Source organism: Macaca thibetana, chromosome 10, assembly GCF_024542745.1.
Source record: "Macaca thibetana thibetana isolate TM-01 chromosome 10, ASM2454274v1, whole genome shotgun sequence".
Classification (NCBI taxonomy): domain Eukaryota; kingdom Metazoa; phylum Chordata; class Mammalia; order Primates; family Cercopithecidae; genus Macaca; species Macaca thibetana.
In genome coordinates, this window is record NC_065587.1 from 87,248,066 (window position 1) to 87,267,156 (window position 19,091).

At 43.7% G+C, this 19,091-nt stretch overlaps 2 protein-coding genes across 7 annotated transcripts in view; both read left to right on the plus strand.

Annotated features, from left to right (window-relative positions):
- Window positions 1-19,091, plus strand: part of DTD1 (D-aminoacyl-tRNA deacylase 1) — a 333,903-nt gene that overhangs the window by 103,316 nt on the left and 211,496 nt on the right. The gene's annotated exons all lie outside the window — the stretch shown is intronic.
- The window catches only part of SEC23B (SEC23 homolog B, COPII coat complex component), a 48,236-nt gene that overhangs the window by 14,969 nt on the left and 14,176 nt on the right, over window positions 1-19,091 (plus strand). For all 4 annotated transcript variants that reach the window (XM_050745351.1, XM_050745352.1, XM_050745353.1 and 1 more), the window contains exons 10-16: window positions 597-720; window positions 2,583-2,663; window positions 5,608-5,697; window positions 11,594-11,700; window positions 12,308-12,461; window positions 15,524-15,601; window positions 18,212-18,373. In XM_050745351.1, the coding sequence (XP_050601308.1) occupies window positions 597-720; window positions 2,583-2,663; window positions 5,608-5,697; window positions 11,594-11,700; window positions 12,308-12,461; window positions 15,524-15,601; window positions 18,212-18,373 (796 nt within the window). The remainder of the gene's footprint in view (window positions 1-596; window positions 721-2,582; window positions 2,664-5,607; window positions 5,698-11,593; window positions 11,701-12,307; window positions 12,462-15,523; window positions 15,602-18,211; window positions 18,374-19,091) is intronic.

A 19,091-nucleotide genomic window follows, 5' to 3' on the forward strand; every position in this document is an offset into this window, starting at 1 on the left:
GGCCTGGGTATTTTCCCATACCAAAGAACTGTGAGAGGAATTAGACTTGTTCTTATTCTGTTTAATGCTTTAGAAGTAGTTTCTTTCCTAAGTGTGAATTGAACATGCTGTTTTTTATTTTTTAATTTATTTTATTTTATTATCTACTTATTTATTATTATTATTATTATTTATTTATTTATTTATTTTATTTTTTGAGAAGCAGTCTTGCTCTGTCACCCAGGCTGGAGTGCAGTGGTGCGATCTTGGCTCACTACAACCTCTGCCTCCTGGGTTCAAGTGATTCTCCTGCCTCAGCCTCCTGAGTAGCTGGCATTATAGCTACTAATTTTTGTGTTTTTAGTAGAGATGGGGTTTCACGATGTTGTCTAGGCTGGTCTTGAATTCCTGACCGCAAGTGATCCGGCCTCCCAAAGTGCTGGGATTACAGGCGTGAGCCACTGTGCCCAGCCTGTTTTTTATATTTAAATTAATCAGTAGCACCTTTAGGGACCTGGTTTCTTTTTTTCTTTAAATTATTTTTGTAAATACTGAGGGAGCATCTGAATGGCTTTCAATCTTCCTAATATTCACTTGATTGTTTTCTTCTTACCTAGAGGCTACATGGTAATGGGAGATTCTTTCAACACTTCTCTCTTCAAGCAGACATTCCAAAGAATCTTTACTAAAGATTTTAATGGAGATTTCCGAATGGCATTTGGTGCTACTTTGGACGTAAAGGTACAGTAGACTTTTTTTTTTTTTTTGATGTAGACTCACTGTACTGCCCAGGCTGGTCTCAAACTCCTGGCTTCAGGCAATTTTCCCACCTCAGTGTCCCAAAGTGCTGGAATTACAGGCATGAGCTGCTGTACCTGGCCATACTTTTAAAACTTCAATGGAATTATAGCGTTCTTACATTTTCAATCAATATCCAGACTTCAGGCAACCCCCACCTGCTGGACACGGGTGTGTAAAAGCCAATTAAGAGGATCTCAACCAAATGGCTGTTACAAAGCATGTTATTCACTTTATCACTTTTCTTCTTGAGTATGACCTCTATATTTATTTATGTTCTAAGTAACGAGCTGCCTGGTTCCCCTGCAGGCTCTGCTCCACCCTGCTTCAAGGCAGTAGGAGATAGAATAGGAAGTAGGGTGGGTGTTATGAGCAGCACTGTGGCCTGAGGACAGGGGCAGCCGCACAGTGGTCTGCATCCACCCAGCCATCAGCATGGCTCACTGCATTGCACAGAGCCGTGGTTGTGTTTAATGCCTTCCTAAAGAATAGCCAGAGTGCCCTAAAATAGACAGCATTGGGCCGGGCACAGTGGCTCATGCCTATAATCACAGCACTTTGGGAGGCTGAGGTGGGCGGATCACCTGAGGTTGGGAGTTTGAGACCAGTCTGACCAAAAGGGAGAAACCCCGTCTGTACTAAAAATACAAAACTAGTCGGCGTGGTGGTGCATGCCTGTAGTCCCAGCTACTTGGGAGGCTGAGGCAGGAGAATTGCTGTTATGCAGGAGGCAGAGATTACGGTGAGCCAAGATCGTGCCATTGCACTCCAACCTGGGCAACAAGAGTGAAACTTTTTCTCAGAAAAAAAAAAAAGACAGCATAGCGAGGTTTTTTTTTCCCCATGTAGGGACTCCTGGCCCTGATACAGCTGATTCTAAGTCATTGAGAAAACATTAGAAGAGGGTGTTAGGCCTCATGTCGGTGGCTCATGTCTGTAATCCCAGCACTTTGGGAGGCCAAGGTGGGGTGACTGCATGAGCTCTGGAATTACAGACCAGCTTGGGCAACATAGCAAGACCCTGTCTCTATAAATGATTAAAAAAGAAAAATTAACCACATGCAGTGGTGCACACCTGTGGTTCCAGCTACTCAGGAGGCTGAGGCGGGAAAATCACGTATGCCCAGGAGTTTGAGGCTACAGCGAGCTATGATTGTGCCACTGCACTCAGTGTGGGCAACAGAGTCGCAGGTTGGCGGGCAGGTAGGGGGCCACCATTAGAAGATATAATTGGAATTATTACTTGGAGAATTAGAGATAATTATTAAATCATCTAGGTTAAACTTTAAACCATAATCTTAAATGTTTAAGGGTTTTCTTTTAAAGATGGACTTTTGAAATGAATTCACATTTTAAAAATCTAGGTATGTTGGCCTTGTCATTATATTGGAGTTCATGAATTAAGTATTTTTAAAGCAACACAAAATAGTATGTTCTCTGATTAGGAATACGCAAATAATTATGGATATACATGAATGTGAATATATTCATACAAGGAATTGGAAAAGAATGTAGTATTGTTAGAATTGTTATCTACATGTACAGTAATTTCAAAGTTTAAAAAGTAAGTTGTGAGAGTTGAAAATGCTCCTGTTTCACGTGTTTCTAAGGGCGGATTTTATTAAAGTTCTAATCTCAGTGGCTGCGGAGAAATTTGTAGGTCTAAGTAGTTATGATCCATGTGGGGTTTTCTCCTGGCAGAATAGTAGTGTTATATTTTTCCTCTAAGCTTTCATTGTGGCCAAGATGAGAGCAGGGTGGATTGAAGTGATCTTTAACTTTACACTGTCATGTATTTGTTATAGACCTCTCGGGAACTGAAGATTGCAGGAGCCATTGGTCCATGCGTATCTCTGAATGTGAAAGGACCGTGTGTGTCAGAAAATGTAAGGAAAACAACTCCGTCACCCTCACCTCCTGCCCTGGATTTAACCCGTCAGAAGTGTCAGAGCATGATGATCTCACATGTGTCACCTGTCGGATGTGTCTGCAGTGACAGAAGGGCTAACCCTCACTGATGACTTTACTCGGAGAGGTGGTGTTATTCCATCTGTTCATCTAAAGAGTTAGAGAGAAGGAAACTGAGGCTCAGAAAGGTTCAGTATCTTGCTCAGGGTCAGAACTGACATGCAGGAGCTAGAGCCCAAGTGTCCGTGACTCTACTGCCCGTGGTCATTGTGCCGAAGCCATGCCATGCTGTTCAGCACAAGGCAAACATTCAGCACAGTCCCTCCAGAGTAAGCCTATTGCTCGTTGCCCTTAGAGGTGATACCTTTGTCTCACTCAGCTAATAACAAGCCTTTTACAACAGAGACCACCATGAGTTGGTGTGGAAGTGGGTGACACTGCTGTGTGTGCAGATGTCTGTTTTCTCTTGTAATAGATTTTGAGAACAGTTTAGTTACCATTTGGAGTGAGTGGCTTTGCTTATTGTCCACTTCCTCTGATTATACTTTACTTGCTAGGAGGGAAACCATTTGGTTTGGCAAGGCCTCTCTAGGGTGGTCCTGGGCTGGGGTTACACAGTCATGTTCTTCCCTCACTGTCATCGTCAGTGGGAGGGTAGACCAGAGAACCAGATGTGGATCCAGGGTGCACCTGGATTTACACCCCACACCTGGCCCGAGCAAAGGACTTATTTGCTGTGTGATTCAGTATCCTTACGTGGCAAATGGGGATAATAACAGTGCCTGCTCTACAGCATTGTTAGGAGGTTTAAGTGAGTTGGTTCAGGTGAAGCAGTTCGTGCCTGGCACACTGGAAGTGTGGGTCTTCTTTCATGTTGTCAGCAACAAACGTTCCTGAGTGACCACATAGATTCAACTTTTGCTGAGCTTGGCAGAGGCAAGGCGATTTGAGAGCATATTCCTGTAGTCTTCTGAGTGAGGCAGATTGCTGCCCTAAAGCCCATCTGATGAGTCATTCGTTACTCCCAGAGTACTAAGGGGCTTGTACCCCTATTTCCTGGCAAGGCTTTGGAAGACTGCCTTGTTATAAAATATTTTTCATGGACTTAAAATCTGCCTGCTGAAGACTTCCTGAAATAGTTTAAGAAGGCATTTTTATGAATTAGTACAAGCTAATTAATTTTTCTAGTAGAATTCAGCCATGAAAGTTTTGTTTGGGGAATGAGGATGCAGAGAATAGGAAATACAATTTTCAGACATACTGAGAAGTTTGAAGAAGAGTATGATGAATTTCTGTATACCTACCATTTAGTCATTGATTGTTAACATTTTGCCATAATTGCTGTATTGTCTTGTTTGCCACATTTGCTTTATCTGATTGTCATTTATTTGCCACATTTGACTTATCAACTTTTTTTTGCTGACCTTTGAAAATAATTTGCAGATATCATGACAGTCCTTAAGCACTTCAGTATGCATCTTCTAAAAACAAGGATGTTCTCCTACCATGATGTCATTATCAAACTTAAGAAAATAGTAATTTCCTAATATCTAATTCATATTTTTTCTCTAATTTCCCCCCAGATGCCCTTTGTAGCTGTTTTTCCCCCAACCGGCATTGCATTTGATACTATAGCCTTTGTAAAGTGAGAGTTATGGTTAAAGGTGTGTTTAGATTCAGGTGAAGCCTTTTGCCAAACATTCTTCCTGGGCAGTGTGTACTTCATGCTGTGTCACCTCCAGAGGCACTATGTCTGCTGCCCCATGTTAGATGTGCTGAGTTAGATTGCATGGTGATGCTGGTGACTGCCCCACTGCCTTTCTACCGCAAGGGAAGACTTTCCCCTTTGCCATGAGCGGGCAGTCTTTTGAATGAGAGTGTGTAGCACAATATGAAAATCTTGTTTGCCAACGGCCTAATGGTGTTTAGCATCCACTGATCTTCACGCAAATCAGTTTATTTCTTTGAGGGTTATAAAATGGTCGTTTCCTAATTGTCTTTATTGTTTCTCCAATAAAGGCATCTAAAGAGCAAATGTTTAAGTAAGGAATTTGTGTATCAGTAAGAAAATGATATTTTGGAGCTCTGGAGGAGCCGTCATCGGTCTGGTGCTTAGAATGGGGTTAGCAAGGCAAGAAGAGGAGGCATGAATGCTCCTTAGACTTCTTGGCCTTTTTCCTGAGCACAGCTCTTTACCTTCCAGCAGATAATAAACACTTGCTTCCTTTAGAAAAGGCCACTACAAGGAAGGTGAACTCCCGTGAATCCATCTAGCTCATTATCTAGCTTAGGAAGTACTGACAGAACAGAGCGCACCCTCTCCGCTCTCCACCTTAGAGCTGCGTGTGATTTCACTTTAAGAGTCTTTCTTAAGAGTCTGACTTGATTATTTGTGGATTTCAGTGTTATGTGTCATGTGGAGACACCCCCCCCAACACACACACACACACACACACACACAGACACACACACAGAGTGTATGTGTAAACCCGGAATGATGGGTCACACCTGTAATCCCAACACTTTGGGAGGCTGAGGCAGGAGGATTGCTTGAACCCAGGAGGTCGAGGCTACAGCGAGCTGTGATTGTATTATGGTACTCCAGTCTGGGCAACAGAGGGAGAGACCATCTCAAAATAAATAAATATAAACAACATATATGTGTAGTATACGTGATATAATAAAAATTAGTCAGAATGTCAATATAAAAAGCTTAATTTTAAAGTATAAATGTAAATATTAAGCCTTCATCGGGTCTGCAGTTGTTCTCTTTTCAGTAGAAGATTTCATTTCAACTTAAATGTTGTCCTAAAAGAAGGTACTCTAAGTAGCCTGCCCTACTCAGTCAGTACTTTTCATTAGCGATTAACCATAGGGATGGTTTTCTGGTTTTGTTTTTTAAATTCCTCTTCCTACCCCTAGGAACTTGGTGTTGGTGGCACGAGTCAGTGGAAAATCTGTGGCCTAGATCCTACATCTACACTTGGCATCTATTTTGAAGTTGTCAATCAGGTGAGTTGGATTTCTTCACATGTCTTCATGTCTTAGTGTCCTGTTCTGTGATTTATCTCAAACCAGTGGTCTCTGGTTACTTTCTTCACAAACCGATATTCCTTGGGTATTGTATTAGGCCTGATGATAGTCTGGCATGACCTCCTCTTATTTATTCCTTCAAGGGTTTAGTCGGAGTCAGGCAGCAAATTACTTTTGTCCCTTGATTGTTGAATTGATAAGGTCATTAGAAGTGTAATGGATTTTACTAGTCATCATCATGTCGGTGAATTTTTGAGCGCATCGATTCTTTCTCTAATATTTTATTATGAAAAATGCCAAACATACAGAAAAATTGAAAGAATTCTGCAGTGAACACGTACTACCTAGGTGCACCCATCAACTTGGTTCTGTAATTAACATTTTACTGTACTGGCATACCTTGGAAATATTGTGGGTTCAATTCCAGACTACTACAATAAAGTGAATATTGCAATAAAGCAAGTCATGTGAATATTTTGGTTTCCTACTGCATATAAAAGTAATGTTTACACTATAGTGTGTTAAGTGTTAAATAGTGTTATGTCTTTGAAAACATTGTTCATTTTTTTTTTCTTTTTTTTTTTTGAGACGGAGTCTCGCTCTGTCGCCCAGGCTGGAGTGCAGTGGCGCATCTCAGCTCACTGCAAGCTCCGCCTGCCGGGTTCACGCCATTCTCCTGCCTCAGCCTCCGAAGTAGCTGGGACTACAGGTGCCCGCCACCACGCCTGGCTAATCGTTTTTGTATTTTTAGTAGATACGGGGTTTCACCATGTTAGCCAGGATGGTCTCGATCTCCTGACCTTGTGATCCGCCCACCTTGGCCTCCCAAAGTGCTGGGATTACAGGCGTGAGCCATCACGTCCGGCCTGTTCATTCTTTAATTAGAAAACTACTTTACAGCTGACCATTGAGTAGTGTTGGAGTGCCAACACTGCACAGTTAAAAATTCACATACAACCGTAACTCCCCCAAAACTTAACTACTGGTAGTCCACTGTTGACTGGAAACCTGACCGATAACCATTGATTAACACGTATTTTGTAAGTAATATATATTATATCCTCTGTTCTTACGATAAAGTAAGCTAGAGAAAAGAGAATGTTTTTCAGAAAATCATAAGGGAGGGAAAGTATATTTACTGTTTGTTAAGTGGAAATGGACGTCGCGAAGTCTTCATACTCTTGTCTTCATGTTCAGTAGGCTGAGGAGGAGGAGGAGGAGGAGGAGGAGGAGGAGGAAGAGGAGGGCTTGGTCTTGTAGTCTCGGGTGGCAGAGGCAGAAGAAAATCCACATGCAAGTGGACCCGTACAGTTCAAACCTGTGTTGCTCAAGGGTCAACTGTATTGCTAAAAAATGCTAATGATCATCTGATCCTTCAGCGAGTCATAATCTTTTGCTGGTGGAAGGTCTTACATTGATGTTGTTGGCTGCTGACTGATCAGGTTGGTAGTTCTGTAGGGTGAGTGGCTGTGGCAGTTTCTTTTCTTCTTCTTTTTTTTTTTTTTTTTTTAATTAAGACGAAGTCTTGTTCTGTCACCCAGTCTGGAGTGCAGTGGTGTGATCCCGGCTCACTGCAACTTCCACCTCCCAGGTTCAAGCCATTCTCCCACCCCAGACTCCCGAGTAGCTACGATTACAGGTGTCTGCCACCATGCCTGGGTAGTTTTTGTTTTTTTTTTTTTTTTTTTTTTGAGACGGAGTCTAGCTGTGTCTCCCAGGCTGGAGTGCAGTGGCGCGATCTCGGCTCACTGCAAGCTCCGCCCCCTGGGTTCACGCCATTCTCCCGACTCAGCCTCCCAAGTAGCTGGGACTACAGGCGCCCGCTACCACGCCCGGCTAATTTTTTTGTATTTTTAGTAGAGACGGGGTTTCACCGTGTTAGCCAGGATAGTCTCGATCTCCTGACCTCGTGATCCACCCGCCTCGGCCTCCCAAAGTGCTGGGATTACAGGCTTGAGCCACCGCGCCCGGCCAGTTTTTGTATTTTTAGTAAAGACAGGTTTTTGCCACATTGGCCAGGCTGGTCTTGAACTCCTGACATCAAGTGATCCACCTGCCTCAGCCTCCCAAAGTGTTGGAATTACAGGTGTGAGCCACTGCACCTGGCCTGGGAATTTCTTCAAATAAGGCAACAATGAAATTTTTGGTCGACTCTTCCTTCCAGGAAAGATTTCTTTGTAGCATGCAGTGTTGTTTGATAGCTTTTTACCCACAGTAGAACTTCTTTCAAAAATGTAATCAATGCTCTTAAACCTTGCTGCTGCTTTATCAGCTAAGTGTATGTAATATTGTAAGTCTTTTCTTGTCATTTCAACAATGTCACAGCATCTTCATGAGGAGTAGATTATATCTCAACAAACCACTTTCTTTGCTTATCCATAAGAAACAACTCCGAATCCATTAAAGTTTTATCATGAAATTGTAGCAATTCAGGCCCATCTTCAGGATCCACTTCTTTATCTTTTTAATAAAAAAAAATAGGCCAGGCGCGGTGGCTCACACCTGTAATCCCAGCACTTTGGGAGGCTGAGGCGGGTGGATCATGAAGTCAGGAATTCGAGACCAGCCTAAACAACAATGGTGAAAGCCCGTCTCTACTAAAAATATGAGAAAAATTAGCTGGGCATGGTGGCGCACACCTGTAATCCTAGCTACTCAGGAGGCTGAGACAGGAGAATCGCTTAAACCGAGGTGGAAGTTGCAGTGAGCCGAGATTGCGCCACTGCACTCCAGCCTGGGAGACAGAGGGAGATTCTGTCTTAAAAAAAAAAAAGGCTGGGTGCGGTGGCTCATGCCTGTAATCTCAACACTTTGGGAGGCGAAGGCGGGCAGATCACGAGGTCAGAAGATTGAGACCATCCTGGCTAACACAGTGAAACCCCATCTCTACTAAAAATACAAAACAAAATTAGCCAGGCATGGTGATGGGTGCCTGTAGTCCCAGCCACTTGGGAGGCTGAGGCAGGAGAATGATGTGAACCCAGGAGGCGGAGCTTGCTGTGAGCCAAGATTGCGCCACTGTACTCCAGCCTGGGCAACAGAGTGAGACTCCGTCTCAAAAAGAAAAAAAAAAAAAATAGAGAGAGATGGGGTCTCTCTCTGTTGCCCAGACGGGTCTCAAACTCCTGGGCTTAAGTGATCCTCCCACCTCAGTCTCTCAAAGTGCTGGAATTACAGGTGTGAGCCACCACACCTGGCCAGGATCCACTTTTTTTTTTTTTTTTTTTTTTTGAGACAGAGTCTTGCTCTGTCTGGAGCAAGTGCTCAGACTGGAGTGCAGTGGCGCCATCTCAGCTCACTGCAACCTCTGCCTCCCAGGGTCAAGCAATTCTGCTGCCTCAGCCTTCCGAATAGCTGGGATTACAGGTGCCTGCCACCACACCCACCTAATTTTTGTATTTTTATTAGAGACGGGGTTTCACAATGTTGTCCCAGCTGGTCTCGAACTCCTGGCCTCAGGTGATCCACCTGCCTCGGCCTCCAAGGTGCTGGGATTACAGGCGTAAGCCACCGTGCCCAGCTGAGGATCCACTTCTAATTCTAGTTATCTTGCTGCTTCCACCACATCTTCAGTGACTTCCTCCACTGAAGTCTCAAACCCCTCAAAATTGTCTATGAGAATTGGAGTAAAATTCCAAACTCCTGTGAAAGTTGATATTTTGACCTCTTCCCATGAATGATGAGTGCTTCAATGACATCTAGAATGGTGAATCCTTTTCAGAAGATTCTTCATTTTCTTTGCCTGGAACCATCCCAGGAATCACTATGTATGGCAGCTATAGTCTTATAAAATGTGTTTCTTAAGTAATAAGACTTGAAAGTTGAAATTTCTCCTTGATTCATGGGAGGCAGGATGGGTGTTGTGTTAGCAGGCATGAAAACGTTGATCTCCTTTATATCTCCCTCAGAGCTCTTGAGTGACAGGTGCATTGTCAATGAGCAGTAATATTTTGAAAGGAGTCTTTTTTATCTGAGCAGCAGGTCTCAACAGTGGGCTTTAAATATTTAGTAAGCCATGCTGTCATCCAGGCTTTGTTGTTCCTTTTGTAGAGCACAGGAAGTATAGATTGAGCACAATTCTTAAGAGTCCTAGAATACTTGGAATGGTAAATGAGCATTGGCTTCAACTTAAAGTCGCCAGCTGGCTGGGGGCGGTGACTCACACCTGTAATCCCAGCACTTTGGGAGGCCAGGTGGGTGGATTGCTTGAGCTCAGGAGTTCAAGACCAGTCTGGGCAGTGTGGTGAGGCCTCTCCTCTACCAGAAATACAAAAAATAGCCAGATGTGGTGGTGTAAGCCTGTCGTCCCAACTACTTGGGAGGCTGAGGTGGGAGAATCTCTTAAGCCTGGGAGGCCGAGGTTGCTGTGAGCTGAGATCATGCCACTCCACTCCAGCCTGGGTAACAGAGCAAGACCCCGTCTTAGAAAAACAAAATAAAGTCACCAGTTGCATTAATTCCTAAAGAGAGAGTCAACCTGCCCTTTGAAGCTTTAAAGCCAGGCATTGACTTCTCTCTAGCTGTGAAAATCCTAGATGACATCTTCTTCCAACAGAAGAGTTATTTCCTTTACATTGAAAATCTGTTGTTTCGTGTAGCCACCTTCATCAGTGATCTTAGCTAATCTGAATAACTTGCAGCAGTTTCTACATCAGCACATGCTGCTTCACCTTGTGCCATTATGCTATGAAGATGGCTTCTTTCCCTAAACCTCAGGAACCAACCTCTGCCAGCTTCCAGCTTTTCTCCTGCAGCTTCCTTACTTACCTCTCTCTGCCTTCATAAATTGAAGAGAGTTAGGACCTTGCTCTGGATTAAGCCCTGGCTTAAGGGAATGTTGTGTCTGGTTTGATTTTCTATTCAGACTTGTAAAACGTTCTCCCCATCAGCAATAAGGCTGTTTCACTTTCTTATCATTCACGTATTCACTTTTAATTTCCAACTTTTTCTTTGCATTCACAGCTTGGCAGTTTGGGGCAAGAGGCCTAGCTTTCAGCTATCTTAGCTTTCAACGTACCTTCCCTACTAAGATTAATGATTTTTAGCTTTTGATTTAAAGTGAGAGACGTGTGACTCTTCCTTTCACTTGAACACTTAGAGGGCATTGTAGGGTTATTAGTGGGCCACATTTCCATATTGTTGTATCTCAGGAAATAGGGGAGGCCCAAGGAGGAGGAGAGAGATGAGGGAAAGGTCAGTCAGTGGAGCGACCAGAATACACACGACATTTATCAGTTAAGTTTGCCATCTTATATGGGTGCAGTTTGTAGCACCCCAAAACAATTAAAATGGTAACATCAAAGATCACTGATCATAGATCACCACAGCAGATATATAATAATAATGAAAAAGTTTGAAATATTGTGAGAATTACTGAACTGCGACACAGAGACATGAAGTGTGCACATGTTGGAAGACCGGCGCTGATAGACTTGCTTGATGCATGATTGCCACAAATCTCCAATTTGTTAAAAAATCTGCAAATAAGTGAGGGATGCCTGTGTTTGTTTAATGATTAACAGTCCATCACAGACTGGACAATTCATCAGCAATAACTCGTCCAGTTTGTGATCCATCAATCCATCTTCGTTTTGATGCATTTCAAAACAAGCCGCAGTCATCCATGTATTTCATGCCTAAACCCTTCAGCAGGTATATCATTAACTTAAGTTCAGTATTGAATGTAGTTCTTCATCTTTTTTGGAGATAAAGGTTATATGCAGTGAAATGTGCAAATCCTAAGTGTACCCTTCAAAATGTGTCAAGAACCTTCCCATCATTGCTGTGTCAGTCATTTTAGAAGAGTACAGTGGGCTCTGTCACTGTGTTTGAGTCGTGCCCATAACAGACAAAGTTATGGCCTCTCACCCTGCAGCACAACGCCCCGATCCCCCAAGGAGGCAGAGGAGCGATCCAATTTGTCACGCATTATCAGCACTCCAGCACCCAGAGACGCATCCGCGTGACCACCATCGCCCGAAAGTAAGCAGTCCCGGTTTCCTTTCTGTTGAGGAACTGACTGACATTTTTCCCTTGAAGAGATACTTTAACATTTGTTAGTCTGTCTTTTTGATTCCATTGAGTGGTTCTCACCAGACGTCATTGGCTTATTTGATCAGAAGGGGAGGCATTTTTGGCTAACCCAGTTGGGTCTATGAATGCTTGCCTAGAAGCATCATCTTTTTGTAGGAAATATAGATTAAAACTTATTATTTATTACCATTTGGAGACAGTCTCGCTCTGTTGCCTAAGCTGGAGTACAGTAGCACAATCACAGCTCACTGCAGCCTCAACCTCCCATGCTCAAGTGATCCTCCCACTTCAGCCTCCCAAGTAGCTGGGACCCTAGGCACCTTCCACCAAAACTGGCAAATTTTTTTACTTTTTGTAGCAAGATGGGAATCTCACAATGTTGCCCAGGCTGGTCTTGAACTTCTAGGCTCAAGCAATCCTGCCACCTCGCCCTCCCAAAATGTTGGGATTTCAGGAATGAGCCACTGCACCTACCCTGTGTTTCTTTATCTGAATGGATGTCTGGCTTTCTGTTCTCTCCTAAACATAAGCATGGCACTAACTCTGGAATTGTCAGTTGGGCAGATGTACAGAGTCAGCTCAGGCACATAGAAGCAGCATTTGACCAGGAGGCTGCAGCAGTCTTGATGGCACGGCTTGGGGTGTTCCGAGCAGAGTCAGAGGAGGGACCTGATGTGCTCCGGTGGCTGGACCGACAACTCATCCGACTGGTAAATTGGGGACAGTGGCATTAGGTTCAGTCTTGGTTTCTGCTTTACTTTCGAGAGAAGAAAATTGTCACAATTATTATTATATAGTGAATCACCAAGAATTTATCAGTTGCCTACCTTATGCCGCGCACTGGACATTCTGGTAAAGACGTGTTAAATGTGCATTTTCCCCTCAGAGATTTACATTATAGTTGGGGAAGAAACAACACGCATGGAGCATTTGGAGAGTGATACAAATCTGTGTGGGTTGAGTTGACTTAGTTGAGTCATTTTGCTAATGCTCTGGTCTTGTATTTTTCTTCTAAATCTGGAAAGTAGTTTTAGAAATAGGGATCCAGGCCTGGTGAGTTTAGGGAGATGTCTTATATCAGTCTGGGTTTAATAAGATGAAAGAAGTAACACTGTAATTTAAACAGGGGAAGTCTTTTATAAAGAATATAATAAGGGAGTAGAAGAGAGACTGGCTAGAAGGAAGTATAGAGAATTGGGCAGCCACTACTTCTGGGGCTGAGATAGAGCACCCAAGGAAGTGCTCCCTCTCCCCAGGGCTGTTCCAGACCTAGTTGGGACGGCATGGCCATGGCTTGGTGAGTCTTTTGCAGAGAGGTTGCCATGGTGCTGTGCCAGGGGAACTTGCTAGAAATTCACTCTCTAGAATTTGAAGAAAATCCACCCTCCAGGGTGCCAGGGAAAGCTGTGTACCGGAAAATGTCTCCTTGGAGGCATGCAGGGATGCTGCTTTAGCTGCTGGCTGCCATGTTCTTCAGGAACTCAGCGCCGGGGAAGCCACGGTGCAGCAGGACCTGGCACCCAGGAAGCTGCTGAGTGAGCACTCAGGCGCCCGAAGCTGACACCTCCGGCGCACTCTACTGACAAAGCTTGATGTCGTGCCAGCTGGCAAACGAGAGGTAGTGAAAGGGCCCATGTCCATTGCACAGCAGGCAAAGGGGGTGAGTGTGGAGCCAGCACAAGGCAATAAATCAATAATTGGCACACAATAATCTTACCTTCCTGGAGAGTCACAGCTTGTGTTTGTGATCAAAGGCACCATGGAAAGGCCCAGTAAGGAAACTGTTTCATTTTGTTCAGCCCTCTATTTGCCCTTGGTATCTCATGGATCCATTTTTCAGGAAGTGTCAACATTTCAAACATAATTTGAAAAGTGCTGCTTTAAGATTTCAAAGGGCAGAGGGCCCAGGTGGTTAACAAAGACTTCCTGTGGAAATGAGCCTTGAGTCAGGTTTTTTATTAAAGAATAGCTTAATTGGAGAGGAGAAGGCAAGGCCTGCTGAGTGGAGAGCTAGCAGGAATGAGCCCGCAGGAGCTAGCTGGGTCTTTTAGCTTATGCTGAGGACTTTGGAGAAACCAGTGTCACATGAGGCCAGGTTGTGCAGTGGGGAACAGAGTCAGGGAAGGTACACTTTGATTGGGGAGCTCCTTAACTTTAGGGAGCAAGGGAGACTTGGGTGTGATTGTTAAGCAGGGGTGTGACGTCGGCATGATGCTTGTGTTTACGTTTAATATCACCATGTGAGGCACATTGCAAGGAGAAAAGGCTATTGTTGTGAATGGAAGATTTTTCAGGCTCAATGGTGCTGAGACCAGTGTAGTCGCAGTAGAGATGGAGGAAGCTGAAGTTTTGAAATCAGGATGTAAACTGAAAGAATTGATAAAACTTGATGAAATGATTCTTTGTAAAGTCAAAAGCCAAAAAGTCAGCATTGAGTGACATTTCACACGTGGGTAACTGCGTGAGTGGTGGTGAGGTAGAAGATGGGAAAGGAGTGCAATTTTAGGGTGAGAGAAGGTGAATCTCTTTTTTTAATGTAATAGTTTATTTTTGATAATTGAATGTGAACTTGCAAAAGTATGTCTCACGAGGTGTCCTGACTGGGGCTCAGGCTAGAGGTCAGCACTGGACACTGGAGGGTGGATTTGGGTGACACCCATCTGGCTCTAGTGTTCATTTGTACCCATAACAGTGAGGATAGGAGGAGGGGGCCAAGAACTAACCCCCAAGGAGTTCACAGTTAGGGGGAGGAGGAAAACAAAACCATTGAAGAAGGAAGAAAAGGGTTGGTTGGAGAGATTATGAGAAGTAGGAAAGTGATGTATTAGCAGCTGAAGGAGAAAGTTTCAAGACGTTTGGGCAGTCACCAGGCTCACGCTGCTGGGAAATTCAAGAAGATGAGAACTGCGGAAGGACACCAGATTTTGTGGGAAGAAAGTTATTGTTAGAAATGGGGTTTCTTTAAATGGTGAATAACCCAATTCTTTAGTGACCAGAAATGTGTGAGCAGAAATAAAGGCAGGAGGAGAAAACATTGTGGTTCAGAAATCTGCCACTGGGAGAAATAAATTTGAGTTTTAGTGTGAGAGAACATCAAAGCGTAACTGTAATTGTTAGTTTTCATGATGTTAGAGGGTTTTCATGTGGAACAGGTGCCTGGAAGGGCTCACCTAGCTTCTCTGGTCAGGGCAGTCCTCAGGCCAGCACTGCCTGGGAGCTGATTAGAGATGCAGAATCTTCAATTCCTCCCAAGAGCCTGCATTTTTAAAAAAATTTATTCTTCTTCTTCTTATTTTTGAGAAGGAGGCTCGCTCTGTTGCCCATTCTGTAGTGCAGTGGTGCAGTCTCGGCTTACTGCAAGCTCCGCCTTCCAGGTTCACGCCATTCTCCTGCCTCAGCTTCCTGAGTAGCTGGGACTACAGGCGCCCGCCACCATGCCCGGCTAATTTTTTTTGTATTTTTAGTAGAGATGGGGTGTCACCGTGTTAGCCAGGATGGTCTCGATCTCCTGACCTCGTGATCCACCCGCCTCAGCCTCCCAAAGTGCTGGGATTACAGGTGTGAGCCACCACGCCCGGCCAGAGCCTGCATTTTAACAAGTCCCCCCTGGTCATTTGCCTGCTTGAGAAGTGCTAGTCTAGGACTTACAGTAAGTGGCAGAGTTCAGACTGGATGTAGCTTAGTCCAAGAATATTTCCAGGTAATGCTAACTTAGATTTTTCTCTCTCTCTTTGTGTGTGTGTGTTTGTTTTTTGGTATTTTCTTTCCATAGTGTCAAAAGTTTGGACAGTATAACAAAGAAGACCCCACTTCTTTTAGGTTATCAGATTCCTTTTCTCTGTATCCTCAGGTAAGTAATATATGTTTCTAAAATAACTACAGAATGGTAAATTTTGATAGAAATTAACTTTATTCTCAGGGTAAAGTGAAGGCTTTTTAATGTCTTGAGACTCAGTCTTTAGGTGACAGAGATTGTTCAACCCAAGTTGAATGTGTGTCGAGGCAAGACAGCACCCTAAGCCCTATAGAAGATAAAGATGACATGCAGAGGGGAGGAAACTCATGCATACATTTTCATGAACTTGCAAAATAGGATCATTGATATAAGGCCATAAAAAATATCTCTGATGTGTAGAAGTTCTGGGGAAACCGTCAGCTACCTCAGTAACAAACCAAGAAAATGAGCACACATGGAGATGAATATAACAAAACAAAACCACAGTTAGTGCAACAAGTATTTAATAATATGTCTGTGGTTATTATGTGCATCACAACCAGGAGTGAGCAATAAGCAGCTCCTGAAAGTAACTGCGCTCAGCATGAACAAAGCCTAAACAAAGCCTTTGGAAGCCATTGGACAAGAGAGAGGAGCAGGAAGAGTAGATGAATTTCCATCTCCATTGTAATTTAGCAAATCGAGTGTAACTCATAGGTGTCTATAAGGATTGCAGGAGCTGAGGCCAATTGAGTATTAAATATTTAGCACAATGCCAGTCACCTGTTCAGCACTAAATGTGACCTAGCTCCATAGCAGGTGCCTGGGACTCTAAGGTGCCCATGTGTGAGAGGTTAAAGTTGTGTTGTGTTGTGGGAAGAGCCCTGGACCGGCCAGAGTCAGGGTGAGGTTCCAGTGCTGGCCCCACTGGGCTGACCTTAGAGGAAGTTCCAGAGCCCTGTAGAGTTTGGTTTCCCACCTCTAGCAGTGGGGAGTTGCTCTGGTGAAGTGGTTTGTGGGGTTGTTTTTTTTTTTAAGTCATGGAATCCTTTCTTTGAGGAGCTGCCCTTAAAAGCCAGCACATAAAGCAGATAGAGTTGGTGCTTCTCCGGTTGTGCCCGTGTACCACCCCTATGGTGGGTCCCACCAGAGCCCTCATCCCTGGGCCCCTGAGGACTTGATGAAGACTCTAAGAGCACAGCTTGAAAACCAGATGAAATGCTTTCTCAGATTCCTTCTGTCAAGGCATTCTAGGAGAGAGGCCAAGAGCCCAGTCTCTAGAGCCAGGCGGCCTGGTGTAGAGTCCAGCTGCGACACTCAGTAGTGGGGTGACCAGTAGTGGGGTGACCTTGGACAAGTTGCTCGCCCCTCTGTGCCTTAGTTTCCTCACCTGTAAACTAGGGATGGTAAGAGAACTTACCTAATGGGCTTATTGGAAGGATTAAGTAGTTCTTGTCAAGTGCTTTGTGCCTTGCATGTAGGATGTATTGAATGTCAGCCTTGATTATTATTTAGGAACCTATGATTCAATATTTGGAGTCTCAGGAAGCTTTATACTTCACAAGGCAGCTCATTTTCATGTTCTGGCAACTCTTTAACGTGAGCTGAAAGTCTTTCCCCACCCCTTCTTCTCATCCTCGAGGGTGAGAACCTATGGCTGCAGTGTCATCCCTTGTCCCTTTCTCCCCTGCACCCATACTTCACCATCCCAGCTTGTGTCCTAAGTCGTCACCTGCTGTTCCTGTGCCTGGAATCCCCTTCCCCCGGCGCTGTGGCCTCCTCAGCCACGTCTCTCAGGGTGCACCGTCAGTCCCCAGAGCTCTAGGAAGTCTCCTCCTGGCCCTCCACCCCCACCTCCCCAGTGCTATCCTGTACTCTGGCTCATAACTCGTAGCCCCAAGTGTGCCTTTCTCACTGGGTCTGACTTCTCTGAGAGCAGATATTCTGTCTCCACTGCCTGGCACAGTGACTCTGGAAATGTTTCTTTGGCGTTTCTTTTAACTGTGGAAGCTCTGACATACCCAGAGGCCCTTTTCAAAAAATATATATATATATTTTTTTAATTTTTAATTTTTTTTTTGAGACGGAGTTTTGCTCTTGTTGCCCAGGCTGGAGTGCAATGGCGCGATCTTGGCTCACCACAGCCTCCGCCTCCTGGGTTCAAGCAATTCTTCTGCCTCAGCCTCCTGAGTAGCTGGGACTACAGGTGCCCGCCACCATGCCCGGCTAATTTTGTATTTTTAGTAGAGATGGGATTTCTCCATGTTGGTCAGGCTGGTCTCGAACTCCTGACCTCAGGTAATCTGCCTGCCTTGGCCTCCCAAAGTGCTGGGATTGCAGGCATGAGCCACCACGCCCAGCTAGAGGCCCTTTTTAAAAATAAATAAATAAATAAATAAATAAAATAATTTAATTTTTAATTGTGGTAAAACACACATAACAAAATTTACCATCTTAACCATTTTTAAGCATACAGTTGAGTAGTGTTAGGTGTATTCACATTATTGAGCAACTGATGTCTAGAGTTTTTCACTTTGCAGAGCTGAAACTCTGTGCTCATTAAGCAACAACTCCCAGTTTTCCTCTTTCCCCAGCCCCTGGTACCACCTTATGCTTTCTGTTCTGTGAACCCAGAGAGCCCTTTTCTGGGTTCTCCTATTTCAGACCCCTGAGGTAGATCTACTCTGTGGGTGTCTAAGAAGGTTACAACTATATGCATTTCTCTTTCATTCTTTGTGAATGCAGTTCATGTTCCATCTGAGAAGATCTCCATTTCTTCAAGTGTTTAACAATAGTCCTGATGAGTCGTCATATTACAGACATCATTTTGCCCGGCAGGACCTGACCCAGTCCCTCATCATGATCCAGCCCATTCTCTACTCTTATTCCTTTCATGGGCCACCAGAGGTAAGGCTCTACCTGAGTGCTTTCCTGAGGATTGGAATCACCTAACTTATATATTCTTTTTTAAGCAAATTTACTTAGAGAGCAGAACTGTAAAAAAATAAAACTTTGAGTTTTTATAGTAATTTAAATTATTAAATTAAATTTAATTTAAATTTCTATTAAAAAATACCTTTAGGAAAATGTCAAAGACATATAAAGCTATTATTTGTGGAAGGCAGGAATAAATGTAAAAAACTCTAAGAAATAACATGGTTGCTTTCTTTTTCCTTGTGCTCGTATACTTACGTCCAGCAATTCCATGTCTTGTAACTGAAAGAAAGACTCCTAGATACAGAATAGACTTTGTGCAAAAAAAAAAAAAAAAAAAAAAAAAAGTAAAGGAACTACTATAATAGAGAATCAAATAACAATCCGAATGTTTAATATAGGAAAGTAAATAAGTAACCTGAGAAATGCAGTTGACCCTCAGTATTCATGGAGGATTGGTTCCAGGACCTCCCTCAGATACCAGAATTCTTAGATACTCAAGTTACTAATATAAAATTGTGTAATATTTGCATGTAACCTGGACACATCCTCCTATATACTTTAAGTCATCTCTAGATTAGTTATAATACCTATTATGTAAGTGCTATGTAAATAATTGTCATACTGTATGGTTTAGGGAATAATGACAAGAAAACAAGTCTGTACATGTGCAGTACAGATGCATTTTTTT